General features: G+C 42.1%; 1 protein-coding gene across 1 annotated transcript; it reads right to left on the reverse strand.

Annotated features, from left to right (window-relative positions):
* Positions 1 to 1,532: 1,532 nt before the first annotated feature.
* Positions 1,533 to 25,562, reverse strand: gdpd4a (glycerophosphodiester phosphodiesterase domain containing 4a). The gene is made up of 17 exons (XM_041046424.1): positions 25,472 to 25,562; positions 14,959 to 15,178; positions 14,059 to 14,164; positions 13,494 to 13,597; positions 13,121 to 13,214; positions 12,383 to 12,442; positions 12,166 to 12,264; positions 11,901 to 11,994; positions 10,802 to 10,947; positions 10,535 to 10,617; positions 9,588 to 9,738; positions 9,086 to 9,304; positions 8,763 to 8,920; positions 7,479 to 7,626; positions 6,897 to 6,979; positions 5,929 to 6,008; positions 1,533 to 4,741 (listed from the first exon to the last, which is right to left on the reverse strand). Exons 2-17 carry the CDS (start codon positions 15,018 to 15,020, stop codon positions 4,635 to 4,637), a joined length of 1,794 nt encoding a protein of 597 aa, XP_040902358.1. The 5' UTR covers positions 15,021 to 15,178; positions 25,472 to 25,562; the 3' UTR covers positions 1,533 to 4,634.
* Positions 25,563 to 26,529: the final 967 nt, after the last annotated feature.

The raw sequence follows: 26,529 nt of genomic DNA on the forward strand, positions 1-26,529 counted from the left end.
TAGCAAAGAGCTTCATAGGCAAACCGCGGTTGTTTATATCGTTCTTCCTATAACAATGACCTCGCATGTGATTGGAGGAGCCCGACGAGCCCTCTAGTCCTCGTCCAATCACCTGCAAGGTCATGGGCAAGTACTTGCATTTTCTGTATATTCCTGTATTCAGACCTTTTTCTGCGTTTGCTGTTTCTTGTTCTACAATAACAATGATGGCTTCAACTCCCCTTCAGCTCCTCTGCATGGACGCGACCAACCCCTGTCAGCCAGTCCGCAGACTGGTGAGAAGACACCGCTGAATGCTATCAGTGGGCTGTCTCGTCAGCTAACTCTGTTTGCTGCCGATGTTAAAGAGCAGTTCACTGTAGTAAACTCCAGTAAACACTTCAGATTGCTGTCCATAGAGGATAGGTTGGCTGCTTTGGAGTTGAAAAACTGTGTGGCAGAGACTAACTCAAACAAGGGAAGACGGGGGGCACAGTCCCAAGATCGCAGTAAGAATATGTTCGGTGACTGCTACCTAAACTAAAAGTAGTTAATAGTAAGCCTTTTTTTTAAGTAGCCTAGCCCAAGCTAAAAGTAGCCTAGTAGCTTTGTAAAAGAACAAGTGAGCAGAACCAGTGTAAGTTGCTTTATAAACGTGTGTTGTTTTGATCTTGTAATTTACAGGTAGCAGTACGCCGTCTTCACAACTCGGAGAAAAAATTGTAGGCGCTGCGAACCAGAGCAAGGGTAAGATTTTAAAGAATAAGCTTTCATTCTGCTGTATAAGGAAATAGGCCTACGTCAATAGATTCCGACCATGACAGTACATTTTTTAAGTAACTTTTACTGTTTTCTCCTTCCTTGTTTAATTTTGCTGTAACTTGTGTGTTTACATTTCTGCTAAAAAAAAAAAAAAAAAAAAAGATGTTCCATTTTGTACATAGTTGTGTGTTGCGCTTGTGCTAATAAAGCTCTTTGTTTGAATGAATAAATGCTCCGGGCAGATTTTCCTTTCCTCAATAAATTCATTCATGTCCTTGATGGTAATAATAGTATAGTCCATACGATAACAATGACATGAACATACAACATAATACATCTTCTACTGCTGGGGACACTGTTAGCCTGGAGCGAGCTCGTCTGACACCTGAAAAAGCAGACATGCTGATTTTTCTAAAGAAGAACTGCTGAGTGATATAATGGTGCTGCAGTAAACCTAACGTACTGACTTAAAACTTTTATTTTGCACTGGTTCATTTTGTTGGTTACATTTGTTCCGTTGTACTTTTTTCACTTTTTACTTTGTCACTGCAGAGACGTATGGATGCAGCCCTCCAAGCTCATGGGACTCATCCACGACATTATTTTTTTTCCAAGGCACCACGACTTTATGTTCTGTTGTTGCTGTAGCATGTTTGTGTATTCAAAATAAAGTATAATTTCTACTGTACATTATTTTTAAGATAGATAAGCTTTATTTGTCACATGCACAATTATACATAGTACAATGTACAGTGAAATGTGTGTGCGACAAAACGTTTGTCCAAGCAAAATCTGACCTTTCTGTCCTAATTAAATGATAAAACTCAATGAATGATACAAAACTTTATTTTGGTATAATAAGCATAATCTAGAGGGCTTTGCCTTTCATATAAGCCGTTTCTGAATCCAATTGATCAACTACAAGTCATTATTTGTTGTTTCTACAACTTGGATAAGCGACTTGACTTTTGTGGATTACACAGTGGAGTGTAGCCGTTTGAGAAGTTTCTATGAATTCATAAGGAGAAACAAGTGCACCTCTCCTGCACTGAACTTCAGCTGGGTGCTCTGCCTTAACAAACAACGTCTGCATTTCCCAGAGCTGGAGCCAAGAAAAAGGCGACGCACCAGGTCAAAAAACAGCTAAATAATGACTCAGAGTCAGAGCTTACTGTTTTTGACCTCTGGAGAGCTGCCTTTTCACCCGACTGTGTTTGGAAAATCCAAAAGTTTCTGTGGATGTCTGGATATTGTTTTCACCTAAAAAATATAACACCATTTGAATCAGCAGTGGAAAACTCTTTACAGACACAATTTAAGTCTCCACCAAGTTTGCTACTGAGAAGATAGATTTTAGGTGGAGAATCACCTCAAGTAAGCATTTCTAAAACAAAGCTTTTATAAATCCAACACACGCAAAGCTGTAAATCTAATGCATCTCCACAGTGCTGCACTGACACCGGACTCGCTCACTTAAAATGGTTGGTCTTAAGGTGGGAAACATTCAATAGAATAAATATGGCTGTGCAGCTATAATGATTAATAAATACAGCTAAAATGCTTAGCGTGCCCAGCAGATCAGCTACTCAATATTCTCAACACAAACACAAATACACAAATTAAATGCTAACCATCATTACAATACAGTACATTAACTTACTTGGTTGCATTTGCAGCCGTGTGATTCTGCTCTGTAATGGTTTAACTTTGTACCTTCAGCTCTGGGTCGTATTAGCACCGTTATATTTTTTTTATTTTTTTTTTTAGACTTCAGGAGCAGGGAATACACTGACCACAGTCTCATTCAGAAGTCTCCTGTTGCCTTGAAGCTTTGTGGGACAAAATAAATAGTCCAGAAACTTGTACTGTACAGCAGCACCTCAGTTAAACAGACCACACCCAGGCCTGCGTGTCCAACATGAGACTGAAGGACGGTACAGGACACACAAACACTGGGCAACCTCGAGTCTACTCAAGACCAGCAGCAAAAATCCATCAAATCCTGAACACAAAAGTCCAAAATTTATCCAAGTTTCAGAATGGGAATCTAAGTGCTAAACATGAGATTTGCAGGGTAAAATCATGAGCACATGGAATCAGACTGTAGGTTAAAAATAATGAGCAGCACACTGTGAACAGTTGTCCAGTGATTCCTTTCAACAGATACCTGTAGACTATGTGCAGGGACGTCTGTCAGAAACTACTGTTCGATTTTCTACACAAATGTCTGTACATTTACTGTGCTGGGTGAACAAAGTGATTCTGTTTCTAAAGTCTTTTTGTTTTTTAATGGCACTTACTGCAGCACGTCCTGCTTCATCTCCAACACTGAGCAGCAAACTGGCAAAACCCCTCAGAAAATCAACGGCCCTAACCTCTTGGATTTCACACCTGAAAAGTTGAGACAAGACACTCTGGATTTCAGACCTAAAGTCAGACTGAGTTGAGGACAATGAAGCACAGATAAATTATAAAGTATAGCCATGTTTCCAGAAAGTACTGTGAGCGTATATATTTGAGGAAAAAGCAGATGCTGTATTTGCTGCCGGGATAAAAGAGTTTCTCTAAAGTTTCTCAAAAGCATCTTTTTCCAATCTTTATTTGGAGCAGCTGATGCTACATTTGGCACAGATCAGCAGCCAAAGTGAAACGATCCAGCCAGAACACGCCTCATATGCTTTTGAGAAACATGGCCCCGCTTAATAATACATTCATTTTAGTACAAACATAAACAGTAACTAACAATACCTTCTGGAGCCTCGGATTTACATTCATTCTGTCAAACACTGTACAGTTCAAACACCGCATCCAACAAACTCAAAGACATACAGAGATTAGATGGACAAGTTTTGGTCTAATGCACCTGATATCTGGACAGCTGAAAATGAAAAAGTATAACTGGTACAGAAGGTATTCAGAGTCCATGTTATCATGGTCCAGATGTCTCCTGCTCTGAGCTTTCACTCTGTCAGAGCTTCTCCTCACTCCACCGCTCATCCTCTGTCAAACATTTGATTTTGATCAACTGCAAACGGAAAGACTGAAAGCGACGCGTGTCACAGCCGTAAACATTCACTGTTTTCTTCTTTCTTTTGTGAGGTTTAATTTCTTCGATGTCTTGCGTTGTTGAGCTCAGCTGGTGGCGTTGAATGACCACAGATGAAAATGTTCTCAAGCATGTCTGCCTCTGGGACAGGGTCTGACTGTCCTCACTGCCCAGGCATTTTAATGGCATCTATGAGATTATAGTATTAAAACGGACACTGGTGCTCCCGGGCTCGTGCCCAGAATCTCTCTCCTCCGTCACTGATGGCAGATCAGCGAATGGCGTTTGGTTCAGAAAGTTCAGTTCGGCCCGCGGGCTGAGAGAGGGCGACAGAGGAAGTGGAGAAAGATGAGAGAGTTGCTGTCTCCTGTTCCTTTTTTTCTGTTCTGTTCTTGGTCCCAATGTTTTTTGTTTTTTTTAACACCCCCCCTTTTCCTTTATCGTTTCTTTAAAGGCCTCAAAAACTCATCTTCTCAATAAACTGTGAGCGATGAGGTTCCACATAAACACATTAGAGCAGATTTTGTTATTTGACATGGTATTTCTGGTTTTCTGAGTTTTCTTTATGTGGTACATTTTAGCAAAATTTGAATTAAAACCAAACCATGTGTTTTTTTCTGTTAACTTTTATAAATAAATAAATTAATAATAAATCTGATTGTTACTTATTTAGTAATGAATGTTTAATTTTATTGACAAATGCTTCTGATTTAAAACCCAGTATTCAGGGGCTGTAACCCTCACTGTCTCTAAACAAATATTTTTTTCTACATCTCTCACTATCTGTACTTTTCTTTCTTGCTTCTCTCTCTGTTTTCTTCTGTCTCCCCGTGTCTCTCTCCTCCAGTCACTCCTCTGTGATGGTGGGCAGGTGTGGGGTGCTGGGCGAACTGGGCGTGCTCCGTAGATCAGGTCGGACACTGACGCTGGAGACGGACCACACATCACTCAGCTCTACAAAGGGAGACAAAGGTCAAACACACTGTGGTTAATACAGAGGCCATACTGGAGGAGATTAGGCTTAATGTAACGATGCATGAGAAACATAAATGAGGGTTGGGGTGAATGTAAGACAGCCAAGCATCTATAAATACAAAGATGAGATGAAAAAAAGAAGTGGCATGTAAACTGCTGTTTGGTTAATGATGCCAGGACACACACACTGTAGTAAGGAGTTATTTCCATATACTGTCGTTCTCTTCTAGTTTCACTACAAGTTTTCCGGTTTCACAGAACTTAACGTGGGCTTCACAGAGGGTTCATGCCAGATTTCTGAAGGAAACATAGAAGCTCGTACAGTTCAAACAGGGTTCAGGGTTCATACAAGGCTCCTGAGGTACTGACATGCAGGGTTGACATGCAGGGCTGACATGCAGGGCTGAACACCAAGGGGAGGGAGATGAGGGCTCCAGCAGGAGGGTCAGAGTGGAGGGGGCTCCAGCGAACACAGATGACCTCTGAGGAGTCTGACACACACGCACACACACCACACAGACACACATAACACACACAGCAGCAAATCACTGCATGCAAAAGCAGCAATCATAAAATAATGTCTTGTCTCTGCTGGTCGGGCCACAGCTTGAGTCGAGTCACATTTAAATGAAGACTCTGACATTTTGTGAAATATGACAGTTTCCAAAGATCAGTATCAGTTACATCTCTGTGTGTTCAGTGCAGAGGATTAGGATTAGCTCTGGGACGTGTTTGCATTAAGCCATTTTCGCTAGCAGCGTTTCCAAAGCACCATCCTCAAATTTCCAGGTTTGCACACTCGAGCATCTCTGGATACAAGTGATGATTCTCACATGCATCTCAGAGTATTCCTATAACAAACCGACCAAAACACACACTGCAAGTCCCCATATGTAAAATTTACAGCTGCTGATTCTAGAAAAAACGTTTCACCTTATCATGAAAAAAGAGAAAATATCTGAACGTGATATTTGTTTTTGTTGCCTAATTAGAGTCAACAGCTTATTCTCTAATAGTTTATATGCTTTTGAGGAGATATCCTGATCTCTGGCTAACTCCCCAGCTAACATCAGCCCGGGTGGAGACAAGGCATTAGATACTGTTGTTTTACGTTTGTCCACAATGACACAGGACGGACACACACGAGAAGAAAAATATCCTCATACCTGTCCTGAACTTGCTGTACGGTCCATTCTCGTGAGTCTGATGGCTGCCGGACCAGAAGGGTAGACCTCTCTCTCTCCACCTGTGACACACACACACACACACACACACACGAACGAGATATATCAGAGGAGCAGAGAATAACCAGGTGTGTTCATGTGTTTCTGTGCTGACTAAAGGCAGCCATGTGTACCACTGCAACTGCTTTGATGTGTACACTGAACATGCACGAGGACGTGTGTGTGTGTGTGTGTGTGTGTGTGTGTGTGTGTGTGTGTGTGTGTGTGTGCATCCAGGTGAGTGTTGACTAAAAGCCCAGATATAAAAGGCAGAAAAGAGGGACTGATGATGAAAGAGATACGGTGGAAAAAACAAAACAAAAAGTAAAAATGAAACCACAGAGCAGGCCATGAAAAAATAGCCAGCTGTGGTGAAGGGCGTCATGTGGCGGACAGGAAGGGATTAATCTTACTGACAGGGCCCAGGTTCTGCTCAGAGAGAGAGCTCAGTAGTTTGTACAACGAGTCTTCTGAGTGTGACGGGAGGCAACAACATTTAGTTTCTCTGAACGGTCACAGTTGAAGGCCGGAGTAAGCGAACATCACAGGAGAGAGGAGGAGCGATAATCAGTTAAATACATGGATAACATTTTGAGAAGGTCTCTCCTGGAAAGCATTCATTGTGTTGTAGTATCACCCGGGACACTGTGCTTGGCCCTTACTACATAAATGAGCCTGAAAAACACACCAGCCCTCATGTCCCAGACAGAGTTGTGTTTTCTCTCTCTGTAGTCATATTTCACTCACACACGTTTCCAATCCTAACATTAATCAAAAGCACATTTACGGGCTGCCATCTCAAATTACATATTAATAATAAAACCTCATCAGCAGCCAGGACAGCTCTGCCCAATTAGAGGGGGAAGGTAATTATGAGAGCAGCAACTGTGTGTGTGTGTGTGTCTACGCACCAGTGGAATATGAAAATGGTGATGATGAGGAAGGCAGACACTGCATCAGTCAGAATCCACATCAGACTGTATTCCTCTGGAGTCTGGAGACAGAGAGAAAAAGTGTTGATTAAATTTGCTGAAACAAAAGCTGCTCACATCTGTTGAGACAGAGACAGATGAGTGTGGACTGCAGATCCTGATTCGTCTTTAGACTGTTTCTCTCCCGTGGACCTTGCTGAGGTGACTTCAATAGTTACTAAATCTAAACCATCAACACGTCTTTTGGATCCTATCCCAACCACACTTCTCAAAGATGTGATTGATTGGCACTTTATCTGATATTAAAAGATTAAAAAGCCTTCTCTTGACCCTGGCACTTTAGCTTTAACTACAGAACTATATCCAATCTCCCTTTAACTTCTAAAATTCTGGAAAATCCAATAACTGCAATCAGATAGGACAGCTGACTTAAAGGAAAACAAACAGAATGGACATCCAGCTACATGCAGCCAAACTAAACTAGCCTTTAAGAAACATGATGTGAACTGTTTTTCAGAGGCAGGGAAAATTCAGCCTGATAACAGAGCTGAATCTGCTCACCATGAGGAAGAGCGGCTTCTTAATGTTGGACAGGACGTGGATGGAGTTGGTGGTTACGGACTGAGCTCCGGCACACCAGGCCAGGGTGTACAGCCACGGCTGGCTGATCACATACAGGTTAGTACTGATGTTCACTGACTGGTATTTACTGTGGAGAGAGGAAGAGGAGGAGGAAGAGAGAGGTGTAATCTATCACAACAGCAGTGTTAAATTCTTCTCAGAGAGCGAGGAAGATCAGAGTGGACAGGAAATGATTCTCTGGCAGATTATACAACCTGAAGTTGTATAATCCAGGAGTTGTATAATCTCGTTATTATTTCTTGTTGTGTCATCACAGAGGGTCAGTTCAAAATAGTTTTTTCAAATGTTCTGATTTCTTCTCATGAAACATTACCAACACCAGCTTCATGTTTTATCTGCACTGTGGTAACCTCTGACTGCAAAGACTGAGCAGCAGTGTGCTAACAGCATTTTACATAACAGCCTTTTTAAGAGACAGAGACCAAACCTTTCTCCCCTTTAAACTATAAAAGATTCACCATGTAAAGTTTGACCACATACTTGCTGAACTCCACGCTCTGATCATGATAATCACACATGCAAAGTGCTTATGATGTTACTCATAGTGACACATGGTGCCATCAAAGCTGATATCCCCGTGTTCTGACGAGATATTACAGTGAATGTGAATCAACATCAACAAGTGAAAACTATTTCAGTGGAGAGTTGTGTAAAAACTGTGTGTGTCACTCATCCATTATTCTCGCCTCTTTCTTTCCAGATTGTTCTCCCACAGTTTCTGTTTATGAACAAGTACCTCCCACTCATTTGTCCTGCACTACTTATCACCCTCCCTTAGCCTTTTCCCTTCGAAACCACCTCCTCTTTTTTAAACTCCCATCTTCAACCTGTCTCCACTGCTTCTCCTCACTTCTTTCTCTCTTCCTGTTCTTCCCTCTCTTAGTCTTTTTTCCCCTCACACCCTTTAACAGTGCAGTACGAAGCATGCTTTTTATGTGGTAGTCTGCAGACACTAGGACACAAGGTACACTGTGTCTTCTTGCAGTAGGAAAACATGATGTGCAGGGACATAAAATTTGGATGAGAATAATTTCAAACCAGTTTGGGTATTTTTACTTTAAAATCAGTACAAATGGATGATCGTTAAAAGTTAAATGAGTTGACAAATTGTGAATTAATCATTGTTACATGGCTGCAGCAATCGCATGTTTGTATCATGACATTTATTACCTCATTAATAAATGACTGTGTGTGTGTGTGTACCTGATCTGTTGCTGAGACATGGTGCTGTAGTGCAGGTTCAGTCTGGTGATGTGTCCGTCTGTCAGTTCCTGAATAGAAGCTTTTTCTCCAGAGGTCTGCTGCAGCTCTGGGTCCACAGCCTGCACCACCTCCCTGTCCTCAGGCGGTAGCCACAGCACCTGAACACACACACATAAACATGTGTAATGAAAACACACACACCTTCAGAAATGCACAAAATCAGTAGTAACCACTCTGCTCATGATTTGATCATTTCACTCAAAGAAAACTGGGTCACAGTTTGTTCCATTGGTCACGCAGCCGCTAACCTTCTTCACTGTTACCTGTGAGGAGTTGATGTGGGCCTGCACCACCTGCAGAGTGGTGTTGATGTATGATTGACTGTAGGGATGTCCATATGGTGGCCTACGCAGATCAAACAGCACTAGCCTGCCGCTGCGGGCTGCCACCTCCAGAAACTGGGCCAACGAGGGAACAGATTGGTTCTGGGCCTGCAAGCGGTCCACCTCAGACAGGGACGACGCTGTACCAAATGGATCCCTCTGTACCACAGTGATGGTCAAAAACAAGATGCTTAGTCACGTTGAGAATTTATAGAAAAGCTAAATTTAGCTGTGTTTACTGTGATTATTAAAAAACAACAGAAAATTATATTTAAAAATTCATGTATTAAAAAAGTGTAAAATGAGGTCAATGTCTTTTTTACTCAGAGGGACCTCATTTGTCTCTTCACAACCTGTGTGTGTGTGTGTGTGTGTGTGTGTGTGTGTGTGTGTGTGTGTTTGTGGGGGGGGGGGGGGGGGGGGGGGGTGTTATTAGTCTCACCGATAAGAACCAGTCGCCAGCGTTAAGCTGCTGCAGCTCGGCCCAGGTGAACATGGAGGCATCGAGGTGTGTGCGATTTGGGAAAACCTCAGCAACGTTAGTAGTTCTCCTCAGAGTGGAGTCATGCATCAGGAAGGGAACACCATCATAACTACAGACAGAGATGGAAATGTTAAAAGAGCGACAAAGTGAGGAATCAAGATGTAGGGAAAACGCTCCAAAGCACCTGCTTCATAAGACCATCTGTCTTATTCATGAACAGACACACAAGATGGATCTATTGCTAAACAAGCAATCTCAGACCCACACACACACACACACAGGAACTACCAAACTCACTCACTGGGGTCACCGGTATCTTGGGATTAAGCTAACCTGCTAACACTGATTCATGCCATTCTGCTAATCCCTCTGTTTTCAGATTGCTAACCAACCAGCCATGGGTTAATGGGGTGAACGGCTAACAGGATTAGCATGGCAGTAATCACCTTAGAGCTGAGGTTAGCACACTAGCATCTGATCTGTGTCATTAGCACCAGGGCACGGACTCAGCATCAGTTCACTGCCAAATGTTCCTCTGATAATTTCAGCAGCATGAAAACATGTTGAGAACTCGTGGCTTATTAAACACTGATAATAATTTGATCATTTCACTCAAAGAAAACTGGGTCACAACTGAAACAACTGTGAATGTACATTTTAACAATGTGCTCCATTAGTCAGACAGTCGCTAATCAAGAGTCATTCACTGCCAAAGGCCAATCACAGTGACTTAAACTCCTGTAATCTGAGTTTTGCTCAGCAGAACACTGCTTCCCTTAATGTTTGCAGATGTGTTTAGTATTTGCTTTGCTGTGTTTTTCTTTCAAGCTTCCACAAGGTGCAGGGTCCTACAGACACACACACACACACACACACACACACACACAGGTGAGGACAGTTAATACCTGATGGCGACGTCAGTCTCCAGTCCTTCTCCTCCTGCTTCCACTGCTTTCTCAAATGACATCACAGTATTTTCTGGAGCGAGCTACAAACACACACACAATGAGACAGAAACATTCCCAGACTGATGAATAATAATGCACAAAGGTACACACTGTCCATATCTCCAGGTCTCACCACTGCAGCTGAAATTCCATCATAACCAACAGAAAAGAGGTTTACACAGACAGTGAGGCAGGTCCAGCTGTCACGGTTCGGTCCAGTCTTACCAGTGGAGCTCCTCGGTGTCCGATAAGTGCCGGGGCCGGTCCCAACGTTCCTGCTTCTTTAATGCAGGGCGAGTACATTCCCAGAGGGACCAGGTAGAGAGAGAACAGCACGGACAGGTAAAGACCCAGGATAGCCACCTGACGCACTGAAGAACACACAACAACACAAAGATGCTGGTGTTAGAGTACACTGACTGAAAAACTTATTTATATATTCATATATTTGCTTCTCCTCCTGACTGTAAATGAACGACAGTGTGTTGTTGTGCTAATGCTCTTTAGTCAGCACACTGTATAGTTATATTACGTATTTCATCTCAGTATAGTAATGAAAGGGAACAGGAGCTATATTACATCATGTGCCTTGGCAAATCTCTCTCTCCTTTATCTCCTGCCAGGAGAGACCCTCTACGTGACTCAGCATCACTCTACCCGCTGAATCACCATGGCAACCAATGACAGTACCCATGGAGACCAGAGAGGGAAGAGAGATGCAGCAAGACACAGAGGTCGAAGCCATTAGGAAGAGTGATCAAAAGACGAGTAAAAAGAAACAGACCGCAGCAAACAGGGCCGAGCACGAGAGAAAAGAGGTCGGAGTGACCGAGAGGACAAAAATGAGTGAATGAAAGAAGTGAAAGTATCAGAGAGACAAAGGAAGAGTGCAACACTGAGTAGGAAAATGAGACATTGATTTTCTGTTAAGAGGAAGTGGAAAGGGAGAAAGAAGGATGCAGGGAGGTCTACAGCCTTATAATCCATGCCAGACAAGTGCATCATGCTGCTGAGGAGGATGTTTGATTTCAGAATAGCTGCATTCCTGCCGGGAGGAGCCACTCCATACTACTACAACTGAAGCTTTTAGAGAGTAAACCCCTCACTGTCTGCCTGAAATCAGACAATAAGTCATTTCAACAAGGTCCTTCGGCCCTCCTATTCTTCCCAAACGTCAAGTATTTTGATGTACAGCTGACTGAGCCACGTTTTAAGTGTTAGACTGACCTTAGCTAAACTGTCTGAGTGCTTTTCTCATGTCCCACCTGGTATTTCTTCAAACTGCATATGCTAATACAGATAAGCAGATTCAGAGCTCGCTTACCTTTCTTGCTCATGCGGAAGAAGTGTAACGCTATTGGCCAGGAGAGAATCGCCATCAGTGAGACTGCAGCCACATGGAGGAAAGGTGCTGTCACCTTAGGATAAAAACAGGAAGAGAATGACAGAGAAAGACAGATTACAGTCTGCATAAACACAATATAAATAATCATAGCATTCACTGTCATTATCACAATGTTTTGCAAATCATTTAAAAAAAAAAACTCCTGTAACTCTCTCCTGTGATTGGCTGGTCAGGGCTGGCTAACCTGCAGAGACAGGAGAAGAGTCTTCCATTCTTTGCTCCAGAGGTCGGACAGGATGGCAGTGGCTGTGACAGAGAATGCCAACGTCACAATGATGCCGGTCTGACACAGAGGGGGAAGAGAAAATGCAATTTATAACAATTTATAACAAAGGGGAGCTAAAAACTACATATGCCAGTCAGTGTCTTTTTAGTCTCTGTGTGTGTGTGTGTATACGTACCTTGTGGCTCCAGTGAAGGTAAAGCCTCTGACCCTCTGACAGCAGACAGACCGCCAGCACCTGAACAAGGTTTAGATATTCATTACAAACAGAAGGCATTTGCTTCTTTTTAAACTTTTAATTTATCAATTAATTAACCAATGAAGCATGTCAATTTTGACCTGCCAGGTCAAAACCAGGTTTTTATTTAACTCCTATTTCTTAGAAACTGAACATCATTACAGCACAATTTCTTTTTTAATAAAATGTCTTAGCAGATTTAAGAAAACCTATGGATATCTTGTCACTGCTGACAACATTGTCAAACTTGCTACACGCCTCTAAATAAAAAGTAAATTCTGTTGATGCTGATTTATCCTTCGATTCATCTTTGTCCTTTTCCCCATATTATATAATAAGTCTTACATAATATTTGTCACCAGGCAGACGAGCTCCTAAATGTCACACAAACAGCTGGGAGCTGGAAGCTGGCTCACAGTGAAACACATTTGTTTAAAGAAGTGGAAAAATGAAGTAACACTCCGCCCAAACTACGCTGGGCCCATTAGGCGCTGACTGACAAAGTCCTACGACTCCAGAAACTCATAAAAATGTAAAATGACACAGCTTACTTTCCAAACTGCAGAGAGTGTATAATCAGATTTCTGAGGGTACTGTAGACACGTTTGTCAATCTCTATGTTCATATTTGTGCAACTGCTCAAACTAGACTGGCTGAATTCATATCATTGGTCCATACCAATAGCAGGGCGATGTATGTGAAGAGGGCAGCAGCAACAACCAGCAGGACCAGGGACCAGGGAAACCAGAAACCCAGAGTCCCAAAGTTAAACCTGAAGGTGCACATGAAAAGTAGTCATCAGCCATCACATACAGTGAGTTTCATTCCTTTATTTTATTTGTTTATATAAGACAGATACCCCAACCCCACCATGATGACAACAAATGCCCTATATATCACAGAAAAACACACTTCAGCTAACATTAGTGTGTGTGTTACAAAGATAGAGGACATGTTTCCATTTCCTCCCACTGATCTCCCACTGAATCCAGATGTTTACATGGTAGCTGCCATGTCGTTCATCTCTATACAGTCACTGCGTGTGACCCACCAGTCAAAGTCGTTGTAGTCGTTCTGAGCTTCACTCCAGAAATAGAGGAATACAAAACTCAGGAGGAAGGTGAGGATCAGGAGGCCAAAACTGCCACACTCCACCTGTGACACACACAAACACACAAGTCGTGCTCCGTCTTAACAAACTGCCCAGTTTTACCCAAAGAAAGTCATTAGACTTACCTGTTAGAATGATTAACTACTGAATCTCTGAAGTGCACTTTGATCTAATTTTTTCAGGTTAAAGATTTATGGCCAAAATAACGTTTTCCTGTGTTGACAGGATTTATGGTCATAAATAGAGGCAAAACAGCAACTTGTTGATGCTGATGGAAGTCTGTCATATTTCATAGTGCACATGGAAGCAGTATACTTTGATACCAGCTGACAGAGTATATTTGTGCAGATATATTTTCAGGGAAAAGCAGTAAGCAGTAGAGTCAGCAGGCTGGACGGAGGTAAACTGGCTGGGGAATCAATACTCTGCACAATCAGCAAACTAACCAAACTCAACACACTGCTTATAGATGGTGTTCTGTGTGTGTGTGTGTGTGTGTGTGTACCTTGCTGCAGCAGCACTCTCCTGGTTGTGCCCGGGCTCTTTGGTATCGTCTCCATTGGCAACCGTAGAGACCAGCCAGGCAGGAGACAAATGGCTGGTGTTCATACCTGGTACAGTAAATTTGGAGGCAGCCAAATAAATAAATAAACATCAGTTACCTGAGCAGAGCATTCAAACATTTATCTGAATAAAGTGAAACATGTGCCCAGACCATTACTGAAAACACGGAAAAAGACTAAAACTTGGTATATTTTTAAAAGGTAGTCGCCAACATATTCCATGACTGACAAACCTGAACCTGATCATCCTCAGATCTGATGCTGACTTCAGATTTAAGCGTATTCTACGAAACTCCAACTCTACCACCGTGTTTCATAAATATACTGTAGTCATACCAATTTGCCACAAGAATAAGAAAATTGCCCTCCTCAGATTATGCATTCAGAGTGTCTCTGTACAGCAAAGAGCACTGTGACTCATCCTTTACCACAGACACAGGAAGTAGGCGGCTGTACTTCAGAACAAACACTTCTCCATGAAAACAGCTCACAGCAAAGTTTTCAAAGGACAGGCACCAGTAGTAGAGTAGAAGGGAGTATAAAATGTTTGTTTTATTTTGTGATGGATAAAGAATGGTCACTTGACTCATTACTACCAACAGCAGTCCATTTTAAATAACAGTCACTAACACGAGTGCTGTTTTCAAAGATTTGTGAATCCATACCATGATGAGTGATTCCTAACTCCGTAGTCACTGCAAAGGTTTCCACGGCAACCAATAATGGAAGTGAAGTCAAACATCAGGACAGTTTTCAGAATGAATCAGGCTGTTTGTCTGGAAATAAGCTTTTCTTTACTTTACCTCTGACCAGTGGTGATTGTGATGTGCGCGGTTCAGTACCTTTGCAGCAGCTGCCGCCGCACCACCTTTAGCTTCCCCAGCTTCAGTCTGGTCACGGGCATACTCTCACCCACAGCCCGGCATCACAGAGGCAGAGAGAGCGACGGGGGTGGGGGGTGTATAGAGAGAGAAGTAGGATGTAGGATAAAGGATAAGGGACAGGACAGAGACAGGAGGAAGGAAAAAAAAGCAGGACTCTTGGCCACCAAACTGACTTCGCCTAGAGGGAGAGAAGAAAGTCTGAATCAATTTAAAATGTATTTATAGGAATACCAGACTCAGCAATAACTGTGTGTGTGTGTTGAAGTGGACTGAACTTATTCCTGTGGCCTGTTTAAACTAACCCAGGAGATACAGACCCACAAAGAAATACAGTGACCTATGTCTGATTTACACTGATCAGACATAACATTGTGACCACAAAATGTTCACCTGCTGCCTGATATATCCCACCCACTAACAGGTGCCATGGTGAAGAGATAATCAGTGCTCTTCACATCACCTGTCAGTGCTCATAATGTTATGCCTGATCGGTGTAACTGTGTTTACACAAATTGTGTGATGACCTCCACACCCCCAACAACTGCAGCAGTAGTGTGGTTTAATAATTACAGTTATGTAACAGCTCTACATTCACTGAACCAAATACCACAGACACACAGCCATCAACAGTTAATCAGCCAATCAGCCTGACCCCTAAGGTTTACACAAAATAAACAACTAACAGTATGAGTGTAATGTGCGTTACAAACACAGTGCATCCCAAAACAAACTTAATAAAATCACACCCCTCTAAATGTTAACTTCCTCCCAGACACAGAGCAGGCCCAGTAACCCTCCACCTTCCTTGTTTCTGTAGTTCCACTCATGGTGATGCTGATGTGTTACAGACCCAGATATGTGGCCTAAATCCACTTAATGTAGGTCCAACAACAGTTTTTAACAGTGTGCCTGAGTTCAGAGCAAAGAGGTCAGATGAACTGCTTAGTACACACACTCCATTATAAATACTCTACTGGCCAGTGTGAACTTGTTTGGTCATAGACTTCAGGCAGATTAGCAGTTGGGGTGGTGGAAGTGTTTTTCAGCACCAATGTTACTTAACTCATCAGTAGTACATGTGCACTGTGTGTGTGTGTGTGCCGGTGTGTAACAGGATATAGCTGTAACCTGGTGTTTTAGGCTGACAGATGGTAGGTACACTGTTGTGCTGATCCTACATACACTGACTGTGTTGATCCAGTGCATCAGGTCAGAAGAATAGATGCTGGTAGCTGTAGCTGCCTGTCAGTTGTCTCCTCAATAAGCAACAACCTCATTGCCAGTTTACAATAGAAATGTTTCTGTGAACAAAAAAAACTGATGTGATCTGGTTCAGTGTCTGAACCAGCTGGTTAGGTCACCTCACCATACAGGGAAAATTATTGGGGTGGGGGTAATTACTGTAAATTTAAATTTAAAGTAGACGCAACTTAAACTGCAGGATTTTAGAGTACCAAATTTTTAACCCAAAAACAAAGAATTACATTGAACCATTTATATAATAGGTAATTACGTGGGCGGTTCATGAAGTGTACTAAAGTTTCAGTAGTTAACAGGATCAAACCTGCACCATCATCGCTGCTGCTGACAGTACCACAACTCTACTACACATATTTGCTTCTGAAAAAGGACGTGACCTTTGCATTTAGTTCTGAAAAAGTAATTCTGCTTGATTCTGTGGGCCAGTTTGCATGGCCTACAGTCTGATCCAAACCCATGTGACTGCAATCTGCTCTGATCAGTTCCATTCTGTTCTACTTTGGTATGAAATGATCCATTTATTTGTTTTTAATCAATCTTGTCTATGCTATGTCATTCAAAAGAACCATTTACTCTTCTGTCCTAAAATGTCCTGTACAGTTAACATCTCTTCATTTTGTCTCTGTCTCCTCCACCAGACGACCCTGCCGATCCAGCCAGCTAAGTCATCTCCCAGCTGCCATGGCAACTGTGACATCAGATCTGTTATTATTACTGCTGTGAATAGGATGAAGGGAGGTGGGGTAAACAAGAAAGAACCAGATGGAGTAATAAAAGGGGGAGACGGAAGAAAGGACAAACTGAAAAACGCAAGAGAGGAATTACCATCAGGTGTCATCAAAGCTGTTTCGCACCGAACACAAAAGCATACATGCTCTGCAGGGTGACATGTTCCACGCATACTCAGTGACTACTGAAGAAAGGAAACTGAAAATGATACAGATCAGCATCCATATGAGTAAAACGTGAGATGGCTGAAGTCTCTTGTGACAAAGATTTCCCGTGAATAACAATAAAATAAACAAATGACAGACTGCAGACAGATCTAATCTATGATCGTGAAAGGGACTTAGAAAAGTGTGAGGAATGACAGCAGGAAGCGAGCAAAGCAAGTGTGAGATAAAACGTAAAATGTAAAAATTCATGCACCTATTCCTTTGGCTGTATTACAAAGCATGGGTCAGCACCCAGAGTGGGTCAGGTGTATGACAGGTGGTGAAATGAAAAGAGCAGTAACAAACTTACAGGACACTCTGAGCTCCTGGGGGTAAAAAAGACACCACATTTCTTACATTTAGAAAGTTTGAGAAGCTTTCGAAAACCCTGCTGTCCATGAAGTGGGGATACAGACAAAGATAGCACGAGGAGGGAGGAGGGAACGCAGGAGAATACCATCGCAAAAAAGGTGGATCATCTACCCCTTCATTACCTCCCTGTCCATCTATTTTTTATAGTTCACTATTTCAATTTATCTCTCTCAACTAATTGTCTTAACCTCACTTTTTCTTCCATCCTCTCTCCCCCGTCCCCTGTCCATCTGTCAATGTCCCCCTTTCTCTCTGAACAGCCTTTGGACACCAGCCAGTACTTTAGCAGCTTGACATCAGCCTACATGACTGGGCAGCACTTCATTCAGCCAGCCCTTAACAGAGAGGGCCAAAGTCAGCTAAGGTCGCCTGTCCTCAAACTTTTCTACTGATTTCTGAGAATATTTATAGGAGGTTTTAATCTCAACTACAGAAAAGTTCATGAAAATGTTCCATGGTAATTATACTAGATGTAAAACAGGAGCCTGTAAACTGGTCAGCTGCTCTGAAAGTACTTATGTGATTTATTTAGTGATAAATTAATTAATAACTTGAATAAATGTATAGTTAATAAGTATCAGATCTTTTAGTGGCATGATTTCAACCTGATTACAGTTGTTATGTACTGGCTACTGAATGTGTTAAATGTAGTGAATGTTCTGTTCTGTCTCTTGTTTCTAATGTGTGGTAAAAACTGCAGCAGCTCTGAAGTGTCAGCAGCTGCACTTCACTGCTGAGGGCGGATTTCCTGAGTGATGATTCACAAAAATCAATTCAGACAGGATGTACAGTAAGTTTGGATGGATTACCTAACCACGTTTCAAAGATGTCCAATGTTTATATAATGAAATGAACAACAACAAATGGCTTTGTCGAAGTAGTAAGAAAAAAAAAAAAAAACCATGGCACGGTACCTGCACCCGAGTAACCTGAAACAAATTTCAGAGCTCGGGTCACTGCAGCTGTGAGCCAACAGCTGTAACCAGTGAACCACTGCAGCCCCACAGGAGCAACGTGACGCAGGTAAGAGTCAGTGTTTGACACAGAGTCAGACATGAAGCACTGCTCTGATCCCAGTGTGGGCCCTGAGGTCCATCAGACCGACAGACAGTGAGACAGAGGGAGAGAAGTACATGAACCTGATAAGCTATGATACATACACAAATAACGAAACATGGTTGTTGTCATGGCGTCACGACACCAGACCGTATTTCATCTGTGATGTGGAGGAATTAAATGATGCCTGTTACCTCCCATACTGTGCGTCCCCCTCCCACAAGCCCTGTAGGGTGTTTTGTAAAACCTGTAACTTAGATAATCCAATTCATTATTAACATTTTTTCCAATCACAACATTTTAACTCATCACTCATCAAAGGCCAACTTCAAAGTAGTTTCCTGGTTTTAGTAGGAGCTTCAGTTCAAGTGAACCTGTAAATCTGTAGAATCTATCCACGCTCATGTCTTTAATAGTCTGCGGCCTCATTATAAAGCAGAGAAAACAAATACAAGACAAAAACAGATACATCTTTCTGAGGGAGCGTTAGAGTCCAAGGTCATCAGAATCACTGTACTGTCCACGACAATGGACAGAGTCCTAAATCATCACGGGTTGATAATATTTTGCATATTTTATTTACAGGGTGCAACATTGGTGTGAAGTTTCTGCTACTGACCCAGGAAAACAAGAAAAGAGTGTTCCTCATGACTGTTCCAGTTTCCACAAGCCCTGTTCTACTTTCCCAAAAGGACGGATTGTTGAGAAAGTGTTTAGTGAACAAAGTCCGTCCTTCTCCTCCACTGAGACCAAGGCCTTGACAATATTTAGCTCAAACACAACAGACGAATTCATCATTGAGGACTCCTTCACTCAGTGTGTCAACCAATCTACCTTTCTATGTTAGGTTATCATACCAAAGACTTTTCTCTATAAGAGTAAAAACCATTGTATAAATAATGAGCAGCTGTTCTGTACAGCAATAACTCATGACAGGCCGTGATTTACTGTGCCAAACAATGCCCGTTAGCCGTGATATAATGACAATATATCATGGAGTGAGCTACTGCTTTCATAAAACGATTCGTGTTTTTATTAACATGTACATAAAACATTCATAAACCATTGCTCTTACAAAGAAATAGGCCCTCCTGGCTGCAAGACAGTTGCTATGGAATGATTTCATAATTTCATCTTTTATTTATATTCATTTATATGTGGCCATTTATTGTGCAACCACTGAAAAACTGTCCAGCTTGACTGGAAACTGGTTGTTTTTTTTTTTTTGCTAGGTGGATGTGTGCTGCTTGATGAGGGTGTTACTGTCTTACTGTCTGTGTCTTTAAACTTGACTCAACATTCATGCAATGGAAAACCTGCAGTTGGTGATATAAGGGAGTCATTATGGAGAACCTGCAGGTACTCTGGCTCTAGCCCTGCATGACGCGGACACTGAAGCAGCCAAATGTGCTGCTCTGCTTCAACTGTAGGGGCTATCTAATCTCTGCAGCATCCATGAAGAAAGGCAGCGCACACGTGCACGCACACACACGCAGGCATCACACAGGAGCTTAGCAAACTGTTTGCAATCACTGAAAGAGAGACTTCTTCTTCTGCTACAGGACAGCACTGGATTCAGGATTCAGGATGTGAATATGTACAAGATCAGATTAAACTTTAATGATCCCCTGGGGAAACAGAGGTTTAGATGAATGAATGTGAAGCAGGTCAGTGCTGAGACCAAAAAAATCTGTGAATGTAAAAAAGTGGATAAATAAACAGACCCCATCACCTTCATCGCTTTGCATGTGGAATGACACAAGCTAGAAGTAAATAAACTAATGAGCTACCGCAATCCCAACACGAAGCTTGTTTTGCTGAAGAAACCCAGCAGCAGGTCCTGGAGCTGAATGCGATTGGTTCCAGACTGCCCTGGGAAAACTAGGGGAGGGCTGGATGTGACGAAAAAGCAATAACAGAGCTGAACACAGAATACACAGTGCTGGAGGCTGCCTGTACAGTGCAAGTGTGTGAGTTCATCTGTGTAAAAATGATGCAGCAAAACATACAACACTGGAGGAGGAAAAAAATATTAATACTAAAGAGTTATGTTGACATGTGCCTGATACAGATACCTGAACGCCTTGTTCTTTTCAGATCAGAGGTTTCCTTACATCATGGTGCCTCACTCACTATCTGTGACAGCCTGTTCAGATGTGATGGATATGAGTATGCAAAAGAAGACAGACAAGCAGGCGTTGCTGCCCTCCAGAACAGACTGAATTAACTCACAAGATCACAGCCTTAGTATGTTCATCACTGCAAACGTCTTCTTCAAATCCTAAAAACAAAAGCACAAAGCCTAAATATGAATCTATTAGTCGAGTGAAAGGAAATTAATTGACAAATACATAAATAATCCATTAATCAGCATTACGGAAAGCACACTCAGATATTCAGCAATAAGGAAAACAATCATGTGCTGCAACCCTAAAACAAACTAAAAAATTCACACAAAATAAACAATCACCTACTGAAACAAACTGTACACACACATAGAAACACAATTTACTGCATTCACACAACATGAAGACATAAACAAAAGCACACACATGCAGTATCTCCCTCTTTGGGGCCACTGTATGTGAGATTCTGTGCACATGCCACACACAAATAAAAGAAAGATACTGTAGATGGATGGATGGAGAGAAGGATAGAGCGCGAGGGAGACAGTACACACAATACAATGCAGCCTTTTGTATCCAGACCAATCAGCTCTCTGCTTTTCACCCGCAGTCCAAACAAATCACGGCAAAGCTAACACCACCACCACCACTTACTACCAGGCATGTGCTGATGTAAGTTTCATAGTACAGTCACTCTGTGTACAAAAGGGTGATTATCACTCTTAAAACAATATGGAAACTCAATTTAAATGAGGAAGCTCTAATGAAAAATATGCATCTCCGCTAAATGAGGCTCTTGTTATTAGAAAAATGCCTGATTTTCTAAGACTGTGTGGGATGTGCGTTCTATTTCAGACTACAACCATAATATTTTCACCAACAACAACCACAGTTTTAGTTGGCGCAGTTCCTGGTCACCGCCAGGACACAGGAAAACCAACCACTGAGAGCCGACACTCTTCTGGAAAACAAATTACTGACATTGTATTGATTTTTTTAGACTTCAGCACAGCCATCACAGGAACTACAGGTGAGGTCACCTGCCCACAGGTTTCACCACTGAGTGGCTCCTTAGCACCTTCATCTCAACCCAAACAGTATTTACCTATGTGCTCAGCAGATAAGCTACAGCTTTACTCTCTAAAAAAATGGAGGCACATTTTACTTTTCACTTTAAGTTGTATTTTCCAAATCAAGAGCTTGTCCTCATCTGACATTTGTTCATAAGTGTCTGAACGCAAACCAGGCAGAGACCACACACACACACACGTTATAAAGCATGCATCGACAGTGATGCCAATGAGCCACGGCAGAATAATGATAAGCAAACCAACATCTTGAGTTATTCATTAAACTAAACAAGCCTCAGTGAGAAGGAAATAAGCCATATCAGCGGATATTCTAATTGCTTTTTACTGCTAGACTGCGATCTCTGTCAGCCTTTGGGAATATTCATTCTCTGTAATAAAACCAACCTAATGAACTTGTACAGAAAATTAAAATAAGAATTACTGCAGCAAGCTACTTCTAAAAACAAAGGATATGGGTATTCTGAGAAATATTAATTCCAGCTACATGACTCAAATCTGCCTATAATTAGTGTGATATTAAAACTTTGTTCCTTGCTGACTGTCTTCAGGGAAGAACAACAGTCACTACTAAAGCTTTGTAGATATGCTCAGCTGAAAGATCAGAGAGCTGGCTGGGCCTGGACAGAGGCAGATTTGATTCTCCAGACATGCTGAGAAGTACGAGGTGCCTTCAGGCAAGACACTCCATTCAAGCTGTAGAAATGCAACTGAAACTAATTTTTATCTTTTCAACTGTGTTTAATGACATTACTCTTTGGTTACTGCAATATTTCCCAAAGCAATAAACACCCAAACTACCCTTTAAGAAATCATCCTCCTGAAAGGCAGACAGACAACATCAAGGCAGGATCTACACATGTGGACAGTAAAAGAAAGGTGTTAAATGTCAACACGACCATAAAACTGAATGCAAGTCTTCTCACATAAAAAACAAATCTCTTAAAAGATAAATAACAGATAATATTCCATCTCTGTTATCACAATATTAAACCTAACAACAAAACCAAAGCTGTATAACTGATCAGCCAAAACAACAACAACAACAACAGCAACAACAAAAACACTGCTGATTATTTCTCCAGAAATATTTTTACTCTTAAACGAGACAAAGCTGTAACTGGGTTTCAAAATCTGTTTTTGACCTGACAACCCAACACGCAACCAATGATAGTCAAGTGATTTTACAGAAGTGAAAATCCTGTCAATTTAACAAGGATCCACCTAAACACTGATGATTAAACCCATGAGCTGAGGTGCCCTCCGACCGAAACCCTGGGTTATCAGTCCAGTCATCTGTTTCTGTTTTGGTTTTTTTTCACTGCATCATTTTACACAGAAGCATCAGCCCACGCTGGTGATTCAGAGCTAACTTGGAAATTCGAGATTCGGGTACAGCTCCAGCAGTGAGCACAAACGAATCAAAATAATCTCAGGATGTTCTGTGGGAAAAGACGACACATTTAATCTGTACTTTCTGAGTGTATATTCATACATGTGACTATAAACAAATGAGGATGACCCATTTGGTTTCCTGATTGCATCTTTAGCATCTATGGACACCACTGTACGTTTAAATGATGAAACAACGCTGACGTCACACAGAAACACAGGGAGGCTCAGCGGAAAGTGAACACTACTTGCTCCTGTGAGTTGTGTAGAGATTTAGTGTCAGTCAGGAGGCTGAGCTGCAGAGCTGTGGACGAGCTGTTGAATCATGACGCACTCTGCCTGTCTGCTCTCTGTGTCGGTGTTTACATGACGTCTGCTGCAAGTGTGTGTCTCCCGATCGGTACAGCTCTGTATGCGTGTGCCTGTAGCTGTGTTTGGAAAGTATCACAGTTTCTATATAATCCACATGCTGCTGTTTTTTCAGGCAACCCGTAACAGCACAATGCGACTGTGTTCGTCATCTCCCACTGTGAAACATGAACTATATGGCTTATGGAGAGAAATGTGAACGATAACATAAAAATAGGCACCACACACCAAAGAACCCTCAAAACCGGAAAACATTTCCGGTTCATCAGACGATCAAAAGCCAGACTAGTTTGCAAATCCAAGGCTAATCATTTCAGAAACCTTTCAGACACCTGAATTCTGTGACAGGTGACTGATGGTTGCTGACGCAGACGAAAGTGTTGAGACTGAAAAGTGGCTGACAGTGTGCAGTAATGGCGTATGGCACTTACAAACTGTATGCTGCTTACAGTATGTTCTACTGTCATGCACCACATGTCCCAACACAGATTCTGACATATGCCAATGCAGATTACTGAATAATGTCACTGCTGTGTGCCACTTATGAGTAGCACGTAGCTCCTGTCCCAGCAGCAGATACCACCCTCCACCAACACGACAATGTCATTTAGACAGCCTGGAGATCAGAGGGTCGCCGGTTCGATTCCTTGACCAAGCACAGCGGATATGCACAACGGATATGGGTGGTGGTGAAGGAGACGCCTTGACTTGATAGTCTGATATCGTAATACATCCACGAGGGCCGTAAGAATGGGAAAATCGTTTCTGTGTCTAAATCATATGCAACTCGAAGCCCACAGATTGTTTTATTTCTACTTCTAATGCTTTCAACAGAGCATCCATCTGATCAGCAGACTGTCTAACATTGGGAATTACTATGATCATCTTTCAGAGGTTTCCCATTTGATCTCTGTTCCCCACAGTGATGATAAAAACAAGACCATACCTCGTCATACCACACTCACATCCATTATTCCTCAGACAGGTGTAGATCTATGAGCTGGCCTTGGCTGGGTGATACATGTATAAACGTGTATATGATGACCACTAACAGTCCTTACAACCCAGACAGAGTGTATTGGTTTGTATTGACCTGCGGGCTCACAATGAGGCAGCCCGACAGAAACGTGATTCACCGTCCACTCGTCGGTTTCAGCCAAACAGCCGCAGGAAACACAATCGATCACAACAGTGTCACTAAATCAGGCGTCTGCAGAAGAAATACACACACAGGACAACAGGCAGCACCTTTCTGCCGCTGACACACTGCTGCAGTCTGTGTAGGAAGAATAAAATGTCGCTGACCGTCGGACAGTCACGATACAACAGACGAACGAAATCTGAAGTGCAGTAAATTTAGCTAACTCTTATCGCAGGCTGCTCGACAACGCAGACAAAAAAAAAGCGATGGATGGACGATGATAAAACTCGCTCAAATTATTTAACGTTTCATTCGGATGTGATGTAATATTCAACTTACTTTCCAGAAGGTTTGAGTAAAAACACGCTAGCAACTTAAATCAAGAGCTAAGACATAAACAGCAGAGTAAAAATCACAGGTCGCGGCTCTGAAGCAACTGAAAACACCTGGTACTTACAATTTAAAGAAAACGGTCCTACATGAAACACATTTAACGGAAACTCGGAAGAACAATAATTTCAGCGTTGTCTTTAATCAGTACCGTTCAGCTTTAACCACATGAAGCTCGTTGACACTGAGACGTAGCTAGCGTCCAACGGTTAGGTTTTACTCGGTCCATTCAACACTACCTGATATTCACATTATGTACATGTAAAGGTCATTCAGGTAACCTGCTGACAACACACCACGAACAATCACCGTCCTGTCAGAAAGAAATGAAGCCTCTCTTACCCACAGGGCGTCTGCTTTCTCCCCAAACGTCCGTTTGTTCTGGTTTTTTTTTTTCTTTCGTTCTTTTCGGACCGTGACTTTAAAAAGAAGAAACGTCCTGAAGCACGAGCCGTACGCTGCAGTGGTCTCGTGCAGCAGCAGCAGCTCCGTGTGTGTGCCGCCTGTGTGAGGAGGACGCGGGGATGTACGGCACCAGCACGCGCTCCGGCTGGGTGAGGAGAGAACTGCAGGCGCGAGAGGCTGCCGCGAGGGGCTCGTCCAACCTGTTGCTTACGTCAGCACAGAGCACTCCCATCACTCTGCCTCTTTGTTTGCTAATGTTATAAAAACAAACGGTTCAGTTTGTAGGATTTAATTTTTCACTTACTTTTTCAATGTGTGTATAAAAAATTAAAAGTGAAATTTTTAAGTCATGGCCACTAGTGAAATGGTCAAGCTTTATAGTGATACTTGAATTCATTATGAAAACAACACAGTACATGAGAATCTATTGTCCTCTTAAGTCACTAAAATTCAATATAATGTCAATGGGATTCCTGGTTAAATAAAGGTAATAAATAAATAAAAACAAAAAAATAATAGCAAGTCAACAACATCTGTTCACTGAGCAAACAATTAGAGAAAATTGACAAATGCTAAACTTTCATCACCTTCTGAATAACTAAATCCCACACCTGAAGCGTCAAAAGAGTTCAGTCGATGCTACAGGATCAGATTTAAAGATAAGAGACTGAACTGGATAATTCTGGATGTTGAGCATCAAACCATTATAACTCTAACATGCCTGTAGTGTGTACAGTGGAGACAGCAGAGCCTATTCACTCTCAGCCACAACGCCCTGCATCCCAAGTGCTCTCAGCAGGAAACAGTCAGGTTCACTCTTAATCAGACTTTGTTCCTGGGATGCACTAATGCAGCTAATGATGCATCTTTCATCTCTGTCATCGATTCAGTTCAATTCAACTGTATTTATATAAATTTATGTAAACAGTTAAAAGGCGCTTTACAGAGACCCAGAGCCTGAACCCAGATCAGCACTTAAGGTGACAGAGGCAAGA

The sequence above is a fragment of the Toxotes jaculatrix genome, chromosome 9 (genome assembly GCF_017976425.1).
Source record: "Toxotes jaculatrix isolate fToxJac2 chromosome 9, fToxJac2.pri, whole genome shotgun sequence".
NCBI classification, from domain to species: Eukaryota; Metazoa; Chordata; class Actinopteri; family Toxotidae; genus Toxotes; species Toxotes jaculatrix.

Coding starts and splice junctions, on each gene's coding strand:
- gdpd4a (XM_041046424.1), bottom strand. CDS start 15,020: ATGCCCGTGACCAGACTGAAGCTGGGGAAGCTAAAGGTGGTGCGGCGG. Junction 10,948..11,900: donor CTTCCGCATGAGCAAGAAAG/GTAAGCGAGCTC, acceptor TGTGTTCTTCAG/TGCGTCAGGTGGCTATCCTG. Junction 6,980..7,478: donor AGAAGCCGCTCTTCCTCATG/GTGAGCAGATTC, acceptor CTCTGTCTCCAG/ACTCCAGAGGAATACAGTCT.